At 39.0% G+C, this 19,589-nt stretch overlaps 1 protein-coding gene across 5 annotated transcripts in view; it reads left to right on the top strand.

Annotated features, from left to right (window-relative positions):
• Nucleotides 1–19,589, top strand: part of mllt10 (MLLT10 histone lysine methyltransferase DOT1L cofactor) — a 108,189-nt gene that overhangs the window by 13,320 nt on the left and 75,280 nt on the right. Inside the window, exons 2-4 of one of the 5 annotated variants that reach the window (XM_069191031.1) lie at nucleotides 6,472–6,634; nucleotides 8,662–8,741; nucleotides 15,421–15,540. In XM_069191031.1, coding sequence (XP_069047132.1) covers nucleotides 6,472–6,634; nucleotides 8,662–8,741; nucleotides 15,421–15,540 — 363 coding nt within the window. Of the gene's footprint in view, nucleotides 1–6,265; nucleotides 6,635–6,693; nucleotides 6,971–8,661; nucleotides 8,742–15,420; nucleotides 15,541–19,589 lie in introns of those variants that run through there. The other 4 variants (XM_069191032.1, XM_069191033.1, XM_069191034.1 and 1 more) reach the window with 4 other exon arrangements.

The following is a 19,589-nucleotide window of genomic DNA, read 5'->3' as shown; positions in this document are numbered from 1 at the left end:
ATAATTCCCATCACCTTATTCCACCAATCCAAGGCACCAAATTCTTTCATTATTTTCTGTAAAACCTTACTATAGCTGTTTAGTCACATCTCCCTAAAAATGCTCCCTATTAATAAAGGGATAATTCATTATGAATGATTTCTTGCAAGAGCAAAAAGGCAGTTTGCTGTGACAGCTAATACAAATGCAGAATTACAATATATACTGAGGATTTTATTAGGCATTGTACAGTACATTATTCTACACACAGTGTTACATGCACAATGCTGTATATAAGAAGCCGCCTTCAACACAAATGTTTAAAAGACATGGTTTTGTTTTTTTTTACAGGTGAGTTTTTTCTTGTGTAACTGAATGTTTAAAAGACAATTTGCTTGATTGCAACAGCACAGAATTCATCATCCTTGACATTGTCTGACTCTGAATAGTGATTCGATTAGGGGTCAAAAATGAAAACATTTCAATAACTTGATTATATTAATAAAGAAATAATTAAATGACATAAATCTATTGTATATGCATTTGCATGTTAGTAAGAAATCCATAATCCTGATCACAAACTCAGACATTACTAACCCTGACTCTAGAGCTAAAGATGGTAGTATGTTCTATTTATAATATCTTATAAATTATTTACACCAGAATTATTATCCCCTCGACTAAAGTGTGTCCCTTCTAGTACTTTATTTCAGTTTATTAGTTGTTTTTTCTTAAACTTTGTAAAAGAACATTTTAATTTTCCAATGTAGGATGTATAACAAAAAATGCATTATTGTAGAGTATACAAATTTGTAATCATTGTGACATAACAGAATCTTGTCATTTAAATATTTTTAAACTCAAAACAATTCATCAATAAAATTAACATCACTATCACATGGCTTCTTAGTGAATCTGAAAACAATGCTGTCTGACTCATCGTATTGTACTTATGTGATATTAAAAATAGATGAAATTAGTAATTAACATTGTGGATAAGGTTGATACTATCCCCTTGGTCAGGAGCCCCTTACCAATTTACTAGTAAAATTATTGCATACTGTATATCCAAAATCAGTGGTTCTATGTCTGCTGTGTGACCAAGGCTTATTTAAAATTTACAGTTGTGATTTTTAGTTTCGCTTCCCCAAAAATATAGTGCTTTGTAAAAAAAAAATACCTAAATAAGTTGTTTCCTATCATAAAAGATGTGGAAATATTGGATATTTTATAAGATCATACTAGAACAAATTTTTAAATGAACATTTTTACAGTTCACACTGAACATGTTCATATTTTAGCAATATTAATCCTGAATGGCAAGACTGATAAATACTTAATCTGTTGTGTATCTCAGCCAAAGAACAAAGTTTGGGTGTTAAAAAGCATGTCATGCTGAGTTATTCAATACTGATAGCAAAGGGACTTTATGTCAGGCAGCACCGAAGAAACGGCCTGCTTAAATATTTTCAGGGACAAAATATTTTACTGAGCAAATACTCTAATTCCTGGAAACTGTGTCTCCTGACAAACCTTTCAGAACAACTTTCTTAATAACAATGTTCTTTGCTAAGCTGATTTTACTTTTAAGGATTTATGTTAGCACTTTTAGCAATTCAAAGCATTCTTCTTTTAGTTAGTGAAAATGTGGTTCTTCTGCTCCTATAATTAGTTTGGAAACAAGTCCCATGACTCTCAATTTCCCCACAAAACCCTTATTATTCATTCACTGAAATGTTATGATGTGCTCCAGTAAACCAACAGTGGTGGCACATATAACATACAGGTTCAATGTTTCTTTTTTTAAAAAAATACATCAAAGAAGATGAGATACAACATTTCCCTCTATTTATTTTTAGAACAATAAGATCTACAGAATTTGACATTAAGTATCGAAAGGGTAAGGAAGCTGAACTAAAACCTCAGTTTTGTGAGCTTTAACCTAATTCATAGATGCAAAACAGTGAGTACAGTGTAATAAAGTTGAGACAATTCATTCAGTTCAAGCAAAAAAAAACCAAACATTCTGGTGTCTGTGGTTCAAAATTGAACTGGGAAATTAATAGATATAGAGCCAAAAAAAAGTTTCAAATAAGATAGTAGTAAGGTAATAAGATCGGTTCACATAAAATTTCATGGCATAGAGAACCTACTCCTGGGTTCCTAACACTTCTTTAAAAATTGTCCTCACTTCAACAGCAATTTCATGACAAGCTGAAACACAGCTTGTGGGGCTGAATAGGATACCAGATGTTGTTGAAGGTGTGTGTCTGTCTTGGGTGGGTGGGAGATTTGTTATTTAATGCTGACCCAGGCAAAATAAGACTTGTATTCATTATTGATGATCAATGACATTCATGCAGCTGTTTGACATGTTAATAAAGTAGAACTTTCTTAAGTCTAAGCTACAGTTGGATGAAGAGTCTCGTGTAAAAATATAGCACTGACAAAATCGCAACACTAACACAGACCTACCATTTGAAAAATACAGTTGGACACAAAATGGAGAGCTAAGGTGTATACAAGCATTTAAGCTTAGCAGAAATAATGCTTAGTTAACTCGAGAAAAATAGGTTGACCTTGACTTAATCATATCCCAAGACTAAAAATCATTGTTATTTCAGTAGCACCGCTAGTGCAGCAGTCCCTTTGAACCCTTTTTTGTTTTCTTAGGCTGTAGTAGGTTGTCCTGCTTTGTGTTTTACATTTGCCTTATCCTTAATGTAGAAGCTGCATTTAAGCATCCCAGAATTAAAGCAAATAATTGACAGTCCTTCAGAAAAAAACCTTTCATTTTCTGTACTTTATAGAGAAGCCTCGTGTGCCCCATAAATTATTGGCAAACATATTACGTTTCTCTGGAAACGAAGACTATACAGCATGTATTGTAGAGATGCAACCAACTATAGAATGTTTGGAATAACCAATTAGTGCATCTTTAATGGGCAGGACAGAGACGTAGGATGTAATTATCACATTTTGAATATAAAGAAATGGAAATGCTTAATGATAATCTTTTTTGACAGAGGACGAGTGAGGGGGAAAAAGTTTTTTTCTTCTCTCTTCAATACACTGAAAAAGTTGCTATGCTTGGCTAGCGTGATAAATACATGAGTACTGTTTTGAGTTAGTCTGTGTAAATTTGTACATTCAGAGTCTTTAGTTGCAGAAGCTGAATACCAGATATGTATTTTGTATGGGTTCAATTGAGAAAACTGAACCATTTGGAAGAAAAGGAGCTTACTGCAAAAATGGAAGAACTTGCTGTAAACTAATGTATTTCAGAAAAATGTTATACAGAAATCACAATAATCTATCCATATGACCCTGCACTAAATGATATAGCTTGGTGTTATCAATTCGTAGGTTTTTTTTTAATGCAGAAGCATGCAGTACACAATATGTGTGCGTGCATTTTGATGTATTCTGTTATGCAGTGCAGGAATTAATCTGCAAAACAGTCACACCTTTTTAGTCACAAACAAGCATTTCAGATGTTAACCTTAGGGTGTAGACCTCAAACATACTTTTTTCATTATTGCCCTCTGAGATGCTGGACTAATTTTAAATGTAAATTGTTTAGCACACAAATCAAAGAATTCAATTTGGGAGTCTCCTGCATTTGCCACAAGACCACTTGACTGCTTGATCTACACGTATTTCAGACAGTTTTCGAAGATTCTGCAAGAAAAAAATTTCTAGGCTCGATGTTTGTTGTTTTTAAAATTTTTGCGCATCTACTTTTCCCGCAGATTTTAGGATTGGTTTATTTTATAAAACAGAATCTTTCGGGCAAATACGCAGTATTTTAGGGTTTAACATAATGATACGCCCAGTAATAGACTCTAGAAAAATGTAAAACCTACAATTGCATGGTATTTTGACATAACGTGCACCCAAGTATATCAAATAGCGAACATGTAATTCAAAATGAGCTGGTGCTTCTGTTTTGCGATACTTTGCGCTTCTTAAATCAATGAAGGAAAGATATCCTGTTGAAAAAGCTCACTTTAACTTAACACCGTTTTCAAATACATTTGCTTTTCAGTGCAATGCGCTCTGTTTTCCGAATCCTAGATACCTAACCCTAAGTAGATATTAGTTTTAAATTATTTACAAAATTATCCAGTTTATTTTATTGCTGCTTCTCAGTATGAAAATACAGAGAAACCGCATGAAAAGAAGGAAAAAGTAATCAGATTTGTTGTCTGCGTCCAAGGAAAAAAGTAACAAAGGTGATATTTATAAAACACAGACGAATAAAGTCGCTGATTATGTATTATTTTACATAGAATTGATAACGAACTGTCTACATTGTATCGCCTTCAGATTTCAACATGTATTTACTGTCCGGTGATCTGATACACGCGATAAATAGGCAATATTGATTTACAAGTTACAATAATAACAATTATATCGAGGCACTGTATAAAGTAATGCATTTTTGAAGTGCCAACAAGCGAAATAAAAAGTTTGATTCGAATTCCAGCTTCCCAATTAATTGATCCGAGGGCTGCGACTTAAGCAAGATAATAGAGGACGTGAAGCTGTTTTCGGATTACACTTTCCTACATCGAATCCAGAAGGAAAATTATATTAAAACATTCTAATATAGGGCTTCACTAGGTTGATAAAACAAATATTTGTTAAATTAAAAAAGAACATGGCTCGATGCGGAATGTTTCATTCATAATGTACGGGGTCGGGGATTACTTAAAACAAGAATAAAAAACGTCGACTGAGGCAGATGAATTTAGTCTTTAAGTATTATTGCTCGTGTATTAAATATTCACAAAATAAGCGGCGTTTACAGAAGCAAAATACAGTTAATCGTGCGGTTGTTTTTCGCCTATCGCTACGTTTCTAGAACACTCTCAAGTACATACCACACATCTGCCTTTCGCGTCCCCGTAAACAGTACAATTTGTGTTACCGTAACTAATCTGGAAAAAAAAGAAGCAGCCAGGTAGCAAAAGCCTACAGCAATGTAGAGTCTTCACTGTACTGTCCATTCGCCGCTTGCAGTTGGATGGGGGGGAAAAACAACATCCAAAACGGAAGTAAAATGTGTTAGATTGTCCATAAAATAAACAGCTCCCCAAGAGTGCACCCCTCCCCCTATTTATTCGGGAAAAAGTAACACATTCCTGTTCTGGTAGTTGTGGAGTGGTAAAACGCAAGATAACTCACCGTCTCAAACAGTTACTACGAAAGTTAATACGAAAAGGCTACTTTAGACTCTGCATCAAGTTCTTAATTTCCCTCCCGGTCAACACAAAGCACAGGATTCCTCAGTCTCGCTTCTGTTTCTTACACAACAAGGCCGGGGCGCTGCGAGAATCTCCCTTCGGCTCCACCCAGAACATATTTCAGTGTATAAACCTTTCTTAAACTGCAAAACAGCGTGACTGCGCATCAGATCACACCGGGAGACACACATAAGAGCTAAAAGCACACAGGCCTACTTCAGTGTTGTTTCCACAGGACAACAGAGCATGACCACATGTCTGGTTTCTAGAGTATCTTTAAATATATATTTTACAGAATGCACCAGGGCTTGTTGTTTCATGTTTATCTAAGCATTTAGGAATGTGAAATTCACCGAGGTAATAACTGAAGTTAGAATAACCGAAGTTACGAAAGACTCGTGTTATTATTTCATATTTTACTACTGCATTTATAATTTTGTAAACTGAAAATAAAAGAAAGGCTCAGAATAAACAGAATGGCCTAACTATTCCTTTCATACCAAGGCACGAAGGACACCCCACATATAAACAAAATACTAACTTATTTCAGGGATACTGATTAAATGTCTTAAATTGGAGTTCCAAATCTTATTATTCACGGTAAACGGATATGTAAAATATTAGGACAGAGGTTATCAGCTCCAATCCATAAAAATAGTTTTATATGTCTGCTTAAATTCTAAACAGGTCGTAACCTGGATGAAGTGTGATATCCAATTAAAGTTTTACCGAACCAAATGATTCCTTCTCGACAGCCTTTGGCTTTGACACTTTCAAAAGCGCTTTGAGAAATCCTGCTGCAGTACGAGCCCCCAGATCCGGAGTTGAGAATCTCCGCTCTAGGCCATATACTTGTTAAATCAAATTAAATACGGGATTTGTAAAATGATAGATCCGCGCTGACGTGTTGGAAAAGAGCCAAAATGGCTTCGCCTTTGGGGGGAAACGGTGAAAAGGGGGATAGAGCCAAAATGGCGCCCGTTTCGCAAGGCTCTGCCTTCCTGCTACGGGCTGAGAGGCTCTCCCCCGTGCGCATGCGCTCTGGCAGCCCCATTCGCCGAGAGTCCCAAGCTCGTGCTGTGTGTGAGTGAATTATTACGGCGTGAGTAGGGGGAGCCACGACCAAACAACATGGCATTGCAACAAAGTGGAACCTAGCCGAACCCCGGGGAAAGTGTCGAGGAAACCCTCCGAAAACGCTCGTTCCTTTTGTCCTGTACGCTTTACTTTCCCCCTCCGATAGATGGTATCCAGCGAGCCGTCCCTGGCAGTGGAAGAAGACTACTTCTCGAATAATATGAAGGAGATGATTGGAGGCTGTTGCGTTTGCTCAGACGAGAGAGGTTGGGCTGAGAATCCACTGGTTTACTGTGACGGGCATGGCTGCAATGTCGCTGTTCACCAAGGTAATTCAGATCGCTCTATTTTTTTTTTCCTTCCCCCGCTCGTCCCCCTTAGCACCTGCGTGTCTTGTGTACTTTTATTTGAGAGCGGGAGAGGAGGGGGGAGGGCAGATCGCTCACGCTGCAGTAGCAACTCCGAGGCCCCGTCAGGCACAGACCGGGGAGGAAGGAAGCGAGGAGGACGTGTTTACCAAACGGCCTCCGGCCGAGGGGAGCAGAGTGAGAGAGAGAGCAGCTAGATGTCATGTGATCGCAGTCAAGAGGAACTCCTGCTCGCAATTCTCAGCCTGTGCATCCAGCCTCCGCTCCTCTCCTGCTCTCGTCCAGAGGGGGCTTCAGGTGGGCTTCAGTGTGGCGGTGCTTGCAAGCTTTGGGGAGACGTGAACGATCAGTTTCATCTCCCACTGCAAGTTATTCAGGTTATCTGTCCCCTTTCCCGCTATATATTATATATATATTTGGCGATTTGAAATATCTTGACTCTGGGGAGTTGCTAATGATAAAAAAAACCACTACATTTCTCCCTGTAGTTTTAATAATGCGTGGGAGAGCTCCGTGTGCTCCCAGTGACATTTGCTCTGTGTGAAGACACGAGGGCGCACGGTTATACAGGCGGCACTCTGAGCAAGGACGAATGGTAATGAAAACAGTTATTTGCGGAGAAACGTGCTCGTATGTCAAATTGCGTGGTCTGTAAGAGAGAATACTCGTGTTTTGTTAGGTTTCTACCCTTTTTTAAACGGTGCCGGTTCCTTAGTATTGACATACGACTTTTCCAAAAGTTTAGGATGACACGTTTCCATGGCGATTGACGTCTACAACTCCCTGGTCCTGTCTGGTCTTCCTGCTCCCCTGTTACCTTAAGAGGAATATAGACCCTTTTTATATGTAACCCGTCCTAAGCTACCACATCTGCTTATGATACAAAACTTGTGTTTATACCTTTTACTTACAATATAATATCTCATGACTGGGGGGAAAAAAAAACTTTGATCAACTCTGCTGTATAGCTGTACTGTTAGTGATTAGGAGACGTTAGGCAAATACAACTTTGGTCCATGTATTGTAATATATTACAAATGAGATGCCTGTTTTAGACCCCTTCTGTTATGGGCTGATAAAGTCAATGCATTTTCAGTTTATTAAGAGGAAAGCAAATCTTAACGGGGCATTTATGAATGGTTTTCGAGCCAGAGCATATTTCACATTTTTATTTGTAACCAGGTGTTAACCAGGAAAACCTTTATGAAACTCTGTTGAAGTAAACATGTTCTCATTGTATACCCACATCATTGTCTTATGAGGAGTTCTTTAACCTTTTGCAACCTCTTTCTGGAAGCTGGGAGTACAGGTTGTTTTGGTTCAGGTGTCACCGATGCGCTCAGTTCAGACTGCTTTTGGTCCCTGGCTTTTTGCTTGAAAAGTGAGCAGGAAACTTCAGAAGTTCCAAAAGGATTTGCAGACCCTAACTCTTTTTCATCTGCAGTATTTATTTAAAAGGTACAAAAGAATACAGGCCTTTAACAGGTTAAATCAGAAACCCACTAATCACCCATAATGTGCAGATTGCACTGGCACCCACTCTTTTAATTTTGGTCTGAGCTCGGTTTTTGACAGACTACATCCCAGGTACATGGACACTGGCACATCTTAAAGACATCAGTGCAGATACATGAGTAGGTTCCGATGAATGATTTTTCTTCCTTGGACATTATAACACATTTGCCAGGCAGTGACTGCATTGTCCAGTTTATGTTTTTTTTCCCACATTAGCAGAACCAGCACATCGGGTTATTTTAAAAGCTATTGGAGATTTTTATCCCAACGCTTCAGACAAAAAAAAATCACATCACACATCACGTATTGCTGCTGATCATTCTTCACATGCTGTGTGTCATTTCGAAAAGGAGCTACGAATGTTGTCAGCCCCACTCTCAAAGTTCCATGGCTCTTCTGTGGTCTGTGTGCATCATGGTTCTTGGTACCCAGATTTTGCAAGCATACTGATTGTAATTTTATCCTGATTGCAGCATGTTATGGCATTGTTCAAGTCCCTACTGGCCCCTGGTTTTGCAGAAAATGTGAATCTCAGGAGAGAGCAGCTAGGGTGGTAAGTTTGACTATTAACCTACATTTCTAGACACAGATAAAACTGTTTTGCTTCATTTCAGGAAACTGGAATATACTTGTTTCATGGACCTTTTCTCCTTATCTTATTGTTTCTTTTAACGCTTAAGTTTTGTAGTTTGCTTTTGTAGGAGCAGTTCAGTAATGTTTTTGTAGTGTGAAGTTACACTGGTTAAATCAAAAAATTATACCACTGAAATCTTTTAATTTTGCACTTGACCTGGGAAGCTATAAATGTAACTACATAAGCTTATATAATTTTTGTATTTGTATCCTAGTCCCACAGTCTAATAGAGATCCTTAAATCATGTTTGTTTTGTTCAAACTTCAGAACTCCTTTCTAGTGCAAACCATAGGTTTTCAGTTTTCTTGCAAATTCCTTTGCTTACATTTGACCATAGTGACATTTATTGTTGCACTATATAGGGTGAGTAACAGTCGAGAATAGAAATGAGACTGAATATGTCCTCAGTCATTTCATGATGACTTTGCTGTTGTGTTTTTGGTAGGTATGGAAGCAAATGTGACTATTCTTGAATTTCCAGCCTATCTAATCAAACTTAGTTGGTAAGAAAGTTCATTCCTTTTGGTTTTTAAAGTAACTGGAATTCTTGCAAAGACATGTTTCGGAAAGTTCAGTAACTTTTTTCCCTCCCCATCCGCGTCATGGGTGATGACCCGCTATGGAAATCCTTACATTGTGATAGATGTCTTCCCAAACAGACTCATTTTTAACAGAGTGGCCCTAGTGAAAACAGACAGGAATTGCTTGTTTTCGTTTCACAGGGTTTACTTTACACTGGAAGTGGAAAATCGAGCTCTCTCGGTTTTATTTTGCCACTGCTTGCCAGTGTTGGATTTTTGTCTGGGAAAAACTGAAGGTCCATGTTTAAGCAGGCGTACAACTCTTCAGTCTTGTTCCATTTTCATTAACTTTTTTTGCCCCAGTTTTTAATTTTTTTAATTCTCCTTCAATGTTTGATCGAGGCTTTGAGTAATTTGGACTTGTTTAAGTCCAAAACCGTTTTTCAGTACCTAGAGACTCCCGATGTGAAGAAGTAATCACTGCAGTAATGGGTTAAGTTTTCCAGACTTTGCCTCTTCCTCCTAAAGGTACTCTTCCTTTTTTAATACAATAATCTTTATTTAACTGAACTTGAAATCCCCACCCACAGCAAAACAAAAGTCCATTGTCATTGAAGTTGAAACAGCATTGAAGCTGGTTGAAGTTGCTGCCAATGTTGCCTCATTCTTTAATCAGTAAGTGTGAATAAGAGATCAGAGGATGGCCAGTAGCAGTGGTACAAGACTTTCATCAAAACGTTTGCGTGACCAGTTCCCTGCATGACCATTTTCCTAATGAGAAATACTTAAAAGTGAGAATGAAGGGCTTTCTGCTTTATGTATGGGGAAAAATATATTTTATTTTTACACTTCATGTAGCCTGGAAAAATGTTGGAGTTAATTTTGAGTAAGAGAGAACAGTACCTGGGAACTTGACAAGTGCAAAAGTATTTGTTTTCTGTTTGCTGTGGGAAAGTAAAGAATCTTTACTGTAATAATCCAACTCGTCCGATTTTCACTGGTCTTCTGTGAGTAATGAGTGATGTCGCACTTGAAAAGCACTTGAAAAGCCACATGTCATTTATTTATTTTTTGCTGCACCTCTGAATATGTCTCAGGTTCCCAAAGCATGTGTGCAATCATTATCACTCTGCTTTGGCTGAGTTTGCACTCCCAAGTACGGGGTACGCGTTTTAGAAATGTGAGACCAAGTCAATAAAATAGTCTTTAGTTTGTAAGGGGAAAGATTCCAAAGCATAATAATTGGGACATATGCATTATCATTGCTGTTGGATGGTTGAAATAATTTTCTCCAGGTCCTGCCATTGGAGATGCCTTTATTATTTCTTACAGAATGCCAAATATGTTTAGTGTACATTGAAGATGACTGGCCAGAACAACTGTATTAGTTCAGGACTGGATGTTACAGGAAAGCTTTTCCTCTGTAGGTAGCAGGCTGCGGGTTTTGTATTGCAACTCCAGTATATTAGAAGAACAAGAAAATTTGGGGCAATGATAAAAGTTTGTAGGCATGACTAGAAATCTCGCGTCACGCCTTACACCAACCTAGTGTGCGCAGCGCTTCGATTGCAACAGTTAAACCCCAAGATACACCTTTTTGTTATGAAGGTGATCCACTTGGTGCTTGTTCATTTGGAGTCTAGCAAATTTCTTTCTCAAAACAAAGCTTGTAGGTTTTAATATTCAGAGTCCTTTGTAATTTGTTAACATTGTAGAATAAACAAACAAAAATTCCTGTAATAGGATTACATCCAAATGAGATTGCAGGCTTGCTTATCTTTTAAGTGTGCCAGCATTTTATTTGTAAAGATTTGCGTTCTCCTCAGAATAACTGGATTTTCCTTAGGTCTTCCATATTTCAGAGCTGAATTCTTTGCAGTGAGTGTTTCTGGAATTTAAATGTTATTTGGGATCATCTTTGGTCACGAGTCCACATGCTGCTTTAGAAACGTGTCCCTTTTTTGGGGGGAAGTTAAGGATTTCTCATGACATGAAAGCAGTTAGGTGGATGAGTGCAAGAATGAGTGCAAGAATATGCCATGGTTGGTTACTTATTCATCTTTTGTTCTAGGCCCTGGATGTTTTTGCATTGTTGTAGGCAGATCAAATTCACAGTAAGCAGGTTATGTGGTAGTGTTGGTACAGTAGCTACTCTAGAGGGTTTTATAGGTGAATTGCAGTATAATTAATGACAAGGTGTTTGCTAAAGGGTCTGTTGAGACCATGCTTTCCTGACCTGCGATTTCTTATTGAAAAATTGGGTAATATACTGCAGAAAGTAATCCCAGTCATACATCAGTTTGTTATAAATGCCTGAGGGACACAATTGTAAAATATCTCCAGTAGGCACAGCTGTATGCACCCAGCATGAAAATGGAATGACATTCCTTATGAGAAAATTCCCATGCTGTGCATTGCTCAGAGATCCAGAAGTAAGCCCCATGAACGCCAAGGATTTCCTGGTTTCCAAAAAGTTTTTTTTAAAACTCGGATGCTATTAGCGCCAAGTGCCAGATAGATTCTGCGTAACTGCGAAGCGTTGATAAACCTTCCGTTATTCAAGAATAAATCTCCCGCAATGTGGGTTTAATCATCCCCTGAACACGCAAAGCACAAGCCATCAACAGTATATGACCTAGCTTATCTCAAAATTAATTTCTTTAGCATTTTCTTGATCCATTGAGAGTCCTGTAGTGGTTCTCATCTTTAGGTGAGGGGAGAGATGAAGGTGCCCATCACAGCTTGGGTGAGATTGACATAACGTGTACATTTTCTCACCAGGAGATGTAGTATTCAAAACGTCAGCATTCTCATAGCAGATTATAACATTCACTGGACTTTATTATGTGGCTATTTGGACAACTATTTGGTGTTTATTATGGTATTAGGCCAAAGCCTGTATGCTTTCATTAAGAGAACATCTCTTGCCAAGCCCAATGCCTCCTACGTTTGCTGCCAGTTTATTCCTAAAACATTTGTCTCTTTTAACGTCGTCCGCTCTTTACTGTCAGAGCCTGCCTTTGAAAAGTTACTTCTTTTTAATCACATTTTAAAAGATTGGGAAAGGAAGAGAGGCCATCAAGCCTCTTGTGCTTTTTTAAGTCATTTTTTTGTGGTCCAGGGAATTGGCAGGTGGATAGCCAGGTAGTTTGTTGAAGACGTGCTTCCTGTTGGCAGTTCGTCGTTTGTGTGTCTTTGCGATATTGTCGATCATCTCCAACTCAACCCAACAGACTTCCTCAGGAAGCGAATAGCAGGGATGAGGTACATTGAGTAGTTAAGAGGATTCATGTAAACTGAGCAAAAGAAACATTAATTTGCTCAGTCTGGAGAAACTGCTGGGGTTCATTTAGTTGCAGTCAGCCTAGGGTTTTTTTTTTTTAAAGATGGTTTTCCAAATTGAGTGAAGTGGTTGACGGTACTCTATGCCATTCATGTACATTGAAATTGTCTTGGGTTTCATTTTCCCTTCAGCTGTGCGACCAGTAATTTGTTGTTGCTGCTGCAGTTTTATCAAAGGAGTTTGAGAAAACTACCCTGACCATAATGTGCCTTTAATTTGCTCTTTACTGTTTTTGGCCTGTATGTTACAGATTTACTGACAAGCGATTTAAAGTGGGGAAAAAAAAAGAAGACGGTCGTAATGGGGCGAATGAAGTTGTCTTCCTCCGTGGCTTTTCCCAGTTAAAATATTTTGACAAACAGAAGCTCGGTTGTCGAACTAACTGGGCGCTGGAAGTACCAGCCGTGTGACTGGAATGTCTGTGTGATCAGAATGGACAGGGAAGACTGCTGTAGCACTAGCTGTTGGCATGACCCGCTATGGTGGGGGGGTGTGATAATGCAGGCAATTTTTCAGAAATTGAAAAGATGCCAAAATGTTGTCTTCCAGTGAAGTCCCTGTGTGTGCTATTGTATTGATTTGTTGCAGCTTAGTTCAGTACCAGCCTGACGTAAGAGATGTATTGCTCCAAAGTAACTTCCATTCCGTTTGGCAATAGTGGCGCCCCTGTTTGGATCAGTAGGAGCTGTGCTATTTTTAAGTGATTTTTCACTAGCTTTGAGTTCGTGATTAAACTGAACAACAGATTTATACAATGAACATATCTATCCTAAATGGACAAAAGATCTTAGACGGTTAGGTTAAAGAGTGCTTGGAAAACTGTATCCAGTGATTACCTTGGATTGCTGTGTCCATCCAGCTTTGCTTTGTTAATCCTGCAGTGGGCTATCTTTTAACTACTTTTCTTTCCTTATGCTCTGGCAGCAGCCAGCTTCTTAAAATGTCAGCGGATGAGCCGCTGTTCTAAATGTGAATTGGATGGCACAAGCTGCTCCTCTCAATCATTGTTTTCCAAAGCGGCTGTGGGAATGAATTGTGGGAAGGATTCGGAGTTGAAGCTTAACAGTGGGAGGATACCATATCTCTGTCAGACTCTTTCACGAGCTGGATCGATAGCTGTACTGTCTAGGATTCTGGTTGTCAGAATCTTAATACTGCACAGCTATAGCCAGCATGTATCTGAGAAAGATTAATGATGCCAGGTTTGCATGCGTGAGTAACCGAGGGTGTAGTGCTTGAGTTGAGATAAATGCAGTGTTGATCTGGACAGAGGGTTGATGGATAAGACTTTATATTGTGTATGCTCGAGGACATAGCCACTCATTAAAGGATAAAATTTTTGCTATAGCCATGCTGTTAAACGGGGGGGGGGATGATTTCTACAATTGAAAGTGCCCAGTGAAAAAGCCCTAGCATGTGACAGCTGTATTTATATTTTCTCTGAGATTGCTGTGCAAAGGCATTCTGTACCCCTTCGATGATGGCAACTGTTGTATATACTTTTCAATCAAAATTTAAAGGCTCACTTTGATCACTTTTGTAGGGAAACGTAAGTCAGTAAAAGCCTCTACCAACTTCACAAACCAGGATAGTTTAGTGTTTGCCTCTTCGTCTTCACGAACTTACTCATGGCCTGTCAAATGCGTTGGGGATTTTTGATGGAGAGCTTGGAAGACTTTCAACAGGTTGACATTCCAGGCAGAACTTTGCTGTATTGAAGGGTTTATGAAGTCCCGGACATTTTCTAGAATCTCAGCCATTGAAAACTGTTGCTCTTTCAGCGTCACCGTTAGCCTCCTGGTGACGTTCCTAATTGTGTTACCTGTCAAATTACTTTTTTTTTGTCCATTTGATATTTGTCATAAAATAACACAATATTTGATATGTTGGTGCTGTATTTTTGTTTTATCCTGTTGATTGTGGTTAAGATAACTGTAACTGTTTTGGCCAAAGGCACAGTAGTTTGGAAATGTGCAAAGCTTGAAGTTTTGTGCCTGTGAACTAATTAACATTTGCGGTAGCAAAGGGGTTACAATTCCATTAGTCAAAGTGGGACATCATTGGAATCCCTCCCTAAGGCAATATTTGTGAGTGGTAAAAGATAAATGGTTAAAACTTAACTCTTAAGAAAATCATGCCACCACCAACCTGGACTGCAAATGGGACCATTGGTTAGGTAGAATTAGGTTTTGGAATATGATGTTGGATAAGAATTTTAGTTGCAAACATTTAATATGCTCCCTTAACCATTTTGATTAATGCATTTAAAAAAAATGCTTGGCAAAGTTTTCATCTAGAAGGATGATTGTGTGATCAATATAAATGATCTAGTGCCTGTAGGTATTTTTTTATTCTGCCATTTGTGTTCCATACACTTCTATAAATGTTCTTATGACCCAAGAAATACAAAGAAAAGAACCCCTTTCCCTGCCAGAGTGCTGAAAATAATTATTTTCATATTTAATGCAAAGTTCACAGCTTAGTGTGAAACTTGGTGACAGTGGACCTAGACTTCAGAGGCCACCTGGAAACAGAATTGTGTCATGTTGCAGGAACATGTTGAAGGCGTGATGGCATTCTTTGAGAGTCTAGCCTCATTCTCCCAGTGTAGTTTAAAGCCCGTCCATCTTCCAGTAAGTGTGCAGGGAGGTGCTGCCGAGGCGAAGTTAAGATTCAGCGTACTAAAAAGGCCTCCTGTGTGTTTCATGTGCCACGCCCCACCCTCATGCTTAAGATAAAGGGTTGGAAAGGAAGAAAGTCAAGTCTGCAATCCCCAGATGGAGGAGGAAGATCTGCTATCCATGATGCTGAAGAAGAGGGACTTGCCAAAAGCTTAAAAACATTGAATATATGGGTATGTGGCCTGTCTGTAAGACATGTTCTTCATGTATACCAGTAGTAAGTGAAACGGTAGCTACCGGAGTCCAGTACTAGTTTAAAAGAAATGTCTTGATAAAATTCCCATTCATTTTTCTTTCGTAATGAGGCTAGAGTTTCAAGTACTGTTTGCTTGAGTTAAAGCCCTGTATAAGAAGGTCTTTTTATTACCAGTCATGTAGATAGTACGTTTTTAGTTTTTGAAAGTGCTGTTAGACTGATTTCCTGTATCATTTTCTGATTTTCTAAGACAAGTATGACACAGGATCGTCCTTTTCTTTCCTGTTTTTACTGTAAAAAAATTCCACAATGTTTGACCTTTTTTTTTTAAAACACGGTTTGGCATTGCGGAGCACATTGGTCCATTTCAATTTTTTTTTCTGCAGACAGAAAGAGTGCTTTTAAATGTAAAAACCTGGTTGCAGATGTGCTCAGGATGAGGTTATAAGCTTCAAATATTTTTTAGTCTACACCAGATGTTAAGTAGGAGAACACTGAAATATGAATCGGATACCATCATTGTTGGAAGCACTGTGCTTGAAGTAGGTCGTTTTTGAAGCTCTGGACTAACTGGAGAAACAAGTTAAGTCTGAACAAGCAAGCAGATCAATTAGCACTAGAGATTTAAATCTCTGCTGCAGTGGGAACTGGTCCACCATGTTCCTCCAGGCACAGGCTGAAGAAACATTTGGCCTGAGGTTGAGCTCTGTTAAAAGTGGCCTAATTATTGGCTTAATCAGAATGATTCATGTACTTTTTCTCCCAATTATTAGTTATTTGAATGAAATATTTCTTTCGAACCTTCAACTTCAAAACATTTGGAACCATTTGTTCTGAGAGGTTAAGTAATTGGATCACAGCTTGGGTGCAGAGCTCCAGTCCTGCAGGACGAGCAGGTTTGTGGTTTTCTTTGAACCCAATTGAAACTCATTATTTTTGTAACTGGACAAGTTAAAACCTTTCCTTGTTCGAAGAAATAGGAGATTCAAAGGGATCTATTAAACCTTCTGGATAGAGGCCTTTGAGGACCAGAGTTGCCCCCTCCCTGTAAGTTGGATCGAAAACCTTGTATCTGCGGGCTATTGGGAATGACACAACTTGGTCAGCAGTTTCTCTTTTCACCACCCAGCGGCTCCCAGTGAAGATAATAGAGACAAGGTGATCTGAATTCAGTTTCTGTGCAACTTGTAATATGATTTAATATAAGCCAAGCTGTTAGATAAACCTTGGCACACCTCTGCGATTGTTTTTACGCTATGCAGTTCACATAATTAAATGCTGCTCAGTGGTGCCATTTCAGAATTATCAATGAACATGACCCACTAAACTGATTGGAATTTGCTTTATATTGAAAGCAATTAAGTGTAATTGTCTTTAATAAATGACTATACCTTGGTTAGTGACCAGAAATGTACACTTGAATGCATCCATATGAACTGTTAATTATGAGCTTGGTGTAAAGAGACCTCCTTCTCAAGTTTCATTTGCAGCAATGTGCTGTATCTTAAGCGAGCTATCACGCCGGCACATCCTAGCATTTCCCCCAACTATCAATGCCCCCCGGGCCAGATGACTACCCCTGGTAACTTCAAGATGAAGTGTAAGCAGACTCAGCAGTATGGAGGACTCAGGGTAATGTAGAACAGCTGCCACCTTCACATACATGAAGGTGAGCTACATTTCGAGCAGCTTTTTCCCTGCATCTCCAACTCTTTTGAATATAAAATGAAATTGTACTTCAATTATGCATGCATGTTATTTAGAGAAATGAAGTCCTCAGATTTTTGCGTATTGGCTAAATGTTCCTGATGCCCTTTTGATGAATTGGTCAGTCATGACAGACTGTGATGCACTTGAGTGACTTAAATGTTGCCTCACAATTAATTGCCTCATTAGCGAAAATTGAGTGGGGCAAAGGTGATGGGGGCGATTCTGTTGAAAATCCAGAACAACAGGAACTAATATGCCACACATCAAGAGAACAATGTCTTTTGTGCCATTAAAGTTGGAAGCCGGACTGCACTTAGGTAGATTAAGCACAATTGGAGCCTTGTCTTTAACAATGAATCAAGGTTTTGTGATGGACATCAGAGAGCATGGAAGCTGAATGATGCAATAATTAGTGTATACCACCGCCCAATCGATGAGGAGGCCAGATAGTGATGGCTGGGGTGAGGGTTTCTTGTCACTATAGATCTCCCTCTGTCGTGATTGGTAGCTGCATGGCAGTACATTGATCAAGTCCTGGGACCTTGCTTGCTGCCCTTCTGTAGGTTCATACTGAAATTGTATTTCAATAAGGCAATATATATATATCCTAATGTTACATAAGCAACTACTGTTTTCTTGAGAGATGGTATGGTCATGCCGTGGACACCTTGCTAGCAAACCATGGGCTCCATTTATTATTTTGGATGACCAGGGACAATGTGTGACATCTTGAGCTCAGAGACGATGAAGAGGCACCTGCTGCAGGCACTTGGATAGGAATGGGGCAGAATCCAAAAGCCTTTTCTGCAACCTCGTATAAAGTAGGCTTTTCGTGTATCCTGTGTCTTTCACTGCAGGCCCCCTCTTGATGGCAGGTGTTAATCTATATACATTTACCCCTGTCATTTCTGGTCTATAAATCCTAATGCAATTTAAGAGGTTTAAAAGTGTCACTGTTCCTGGTTTGGGATTCCTTGGGGCGATCTCCTAATCACATCTATTCTCGTTGGATCACTTCTGCCGGTTTGCCACCATTTTTTCCACGTAAGATATGCATGAGGAGTTGAAGCTTGTCTCCTCATGTCAAAACCACAGCTGTCCACCCTCACTGCCGAGCGTAATGTCTGTCCCGGCCACGGGACCTCACAAAACGGCTTATTCAGGATTTTTTTTTTGCCTCGTCCCTTCAGCAGCTGTCATGCGTGAAAGATTCAAGACTGCTGATTTTTGTGCAGCCCTCAGACTGCTCACATGCCTGCCCACAGCCAGCTCAGCTATCGACTTGTGCCTGACAACTGCCAGTCTCAGGTCACTGTTGCTTCTGCTTGCGCTGAAATTCCAGGAGTGGACCGTTCTAGTCGTGACGTGCTTATTTTATCATCACTCATCACTGTATTGCTAATTTTAAGAAGGACGCTGTGTCGGCTCACAAGAGATTCAAGGGGTATCATGTTGCAGATAGCGTCCTCTTAAGCTGCCAGCAGATAATCTGTAGCGTGGTTCTGTGAGCTGATGTTGTGAGCTAGTAACGGATAATGTAGCCAACATGCTGGTAGCTTTCTTTTAACACTTTCACAACAAAATATCGGGATAGCAATCAGTGAGCTTGTCTGTATTGGGGCTACAGGTCACAATTGTGGGTACCTGTCTCTGCTTTGCTCACACTCCTCAGTTGTTTCAAAGGTATGAATGTAATTGTGTAGACACCTCGCCAGCTTACTTATCTGACACCAAAAGCTCTACGACACTGGTTTAATCTTTCCTGGTTCAGGTGCCCATTTTCAAATATAGTGAAGTTCTTCACACCTGAGAATGTTCTCTCTCGCAGTTCTAAAGAGCTGATAGTCCACCCCAACTATAGACTCAATTTGAATTGTGCTTTCTGTTCTTAGTTGGTATTTTTTTATTTTAAAATGAGTAGGCATTAACAGTTTGTGGCTATTTTTTGGTATACCTGGATATTGCAGTTGTAGTTTTAGCTGGCTGCCAATGCTGTAAGATAGTACTCATGAAAATCACTTAAGGTCTGAGATCTAGAAAACCTTTGTGTGAAAATAGCGTTCCTTATTATGAGGTGAGGTGGTAAGTTACATAATTTATAGTTTATAAGCAAATGTGCCTTAACGTTCTTTATAAACTGTCATCTGAAATGAACTTTTATTAAAAATTGATTTAGAGCTCATATAAAACACATTAATATAAGCGGTTTAGAGGGTGGATGGGATTCTTTTCCTCTGCTGTGGAATTTCTCAGGTTATCAGCATTACAAGTGTTTAGATCACTCATTATTATCCTGTACTCTTGTAAAACAAAGTG

Source organism: Lepisosteus oculatus, chromosome 6 (assembly GCF_040954835.1).
Source record: "Lepisosteus oculatus isolate fLepOcu1 chromosome 6, fLepOcu1.hap2, whole genome shotgun sequence".
NCBI lineage: Eukaryota > Metazoa > Chordata > Actinopteri > Semionotiformes > Lepisosteidae > Lepisosteus > Lepisosteus oculatus.
The sequence above is the reverse complement of the archived record's forward strand: the minus strand, read 5'-3'. Positions and strand labels throughout refer to the sequence as shown.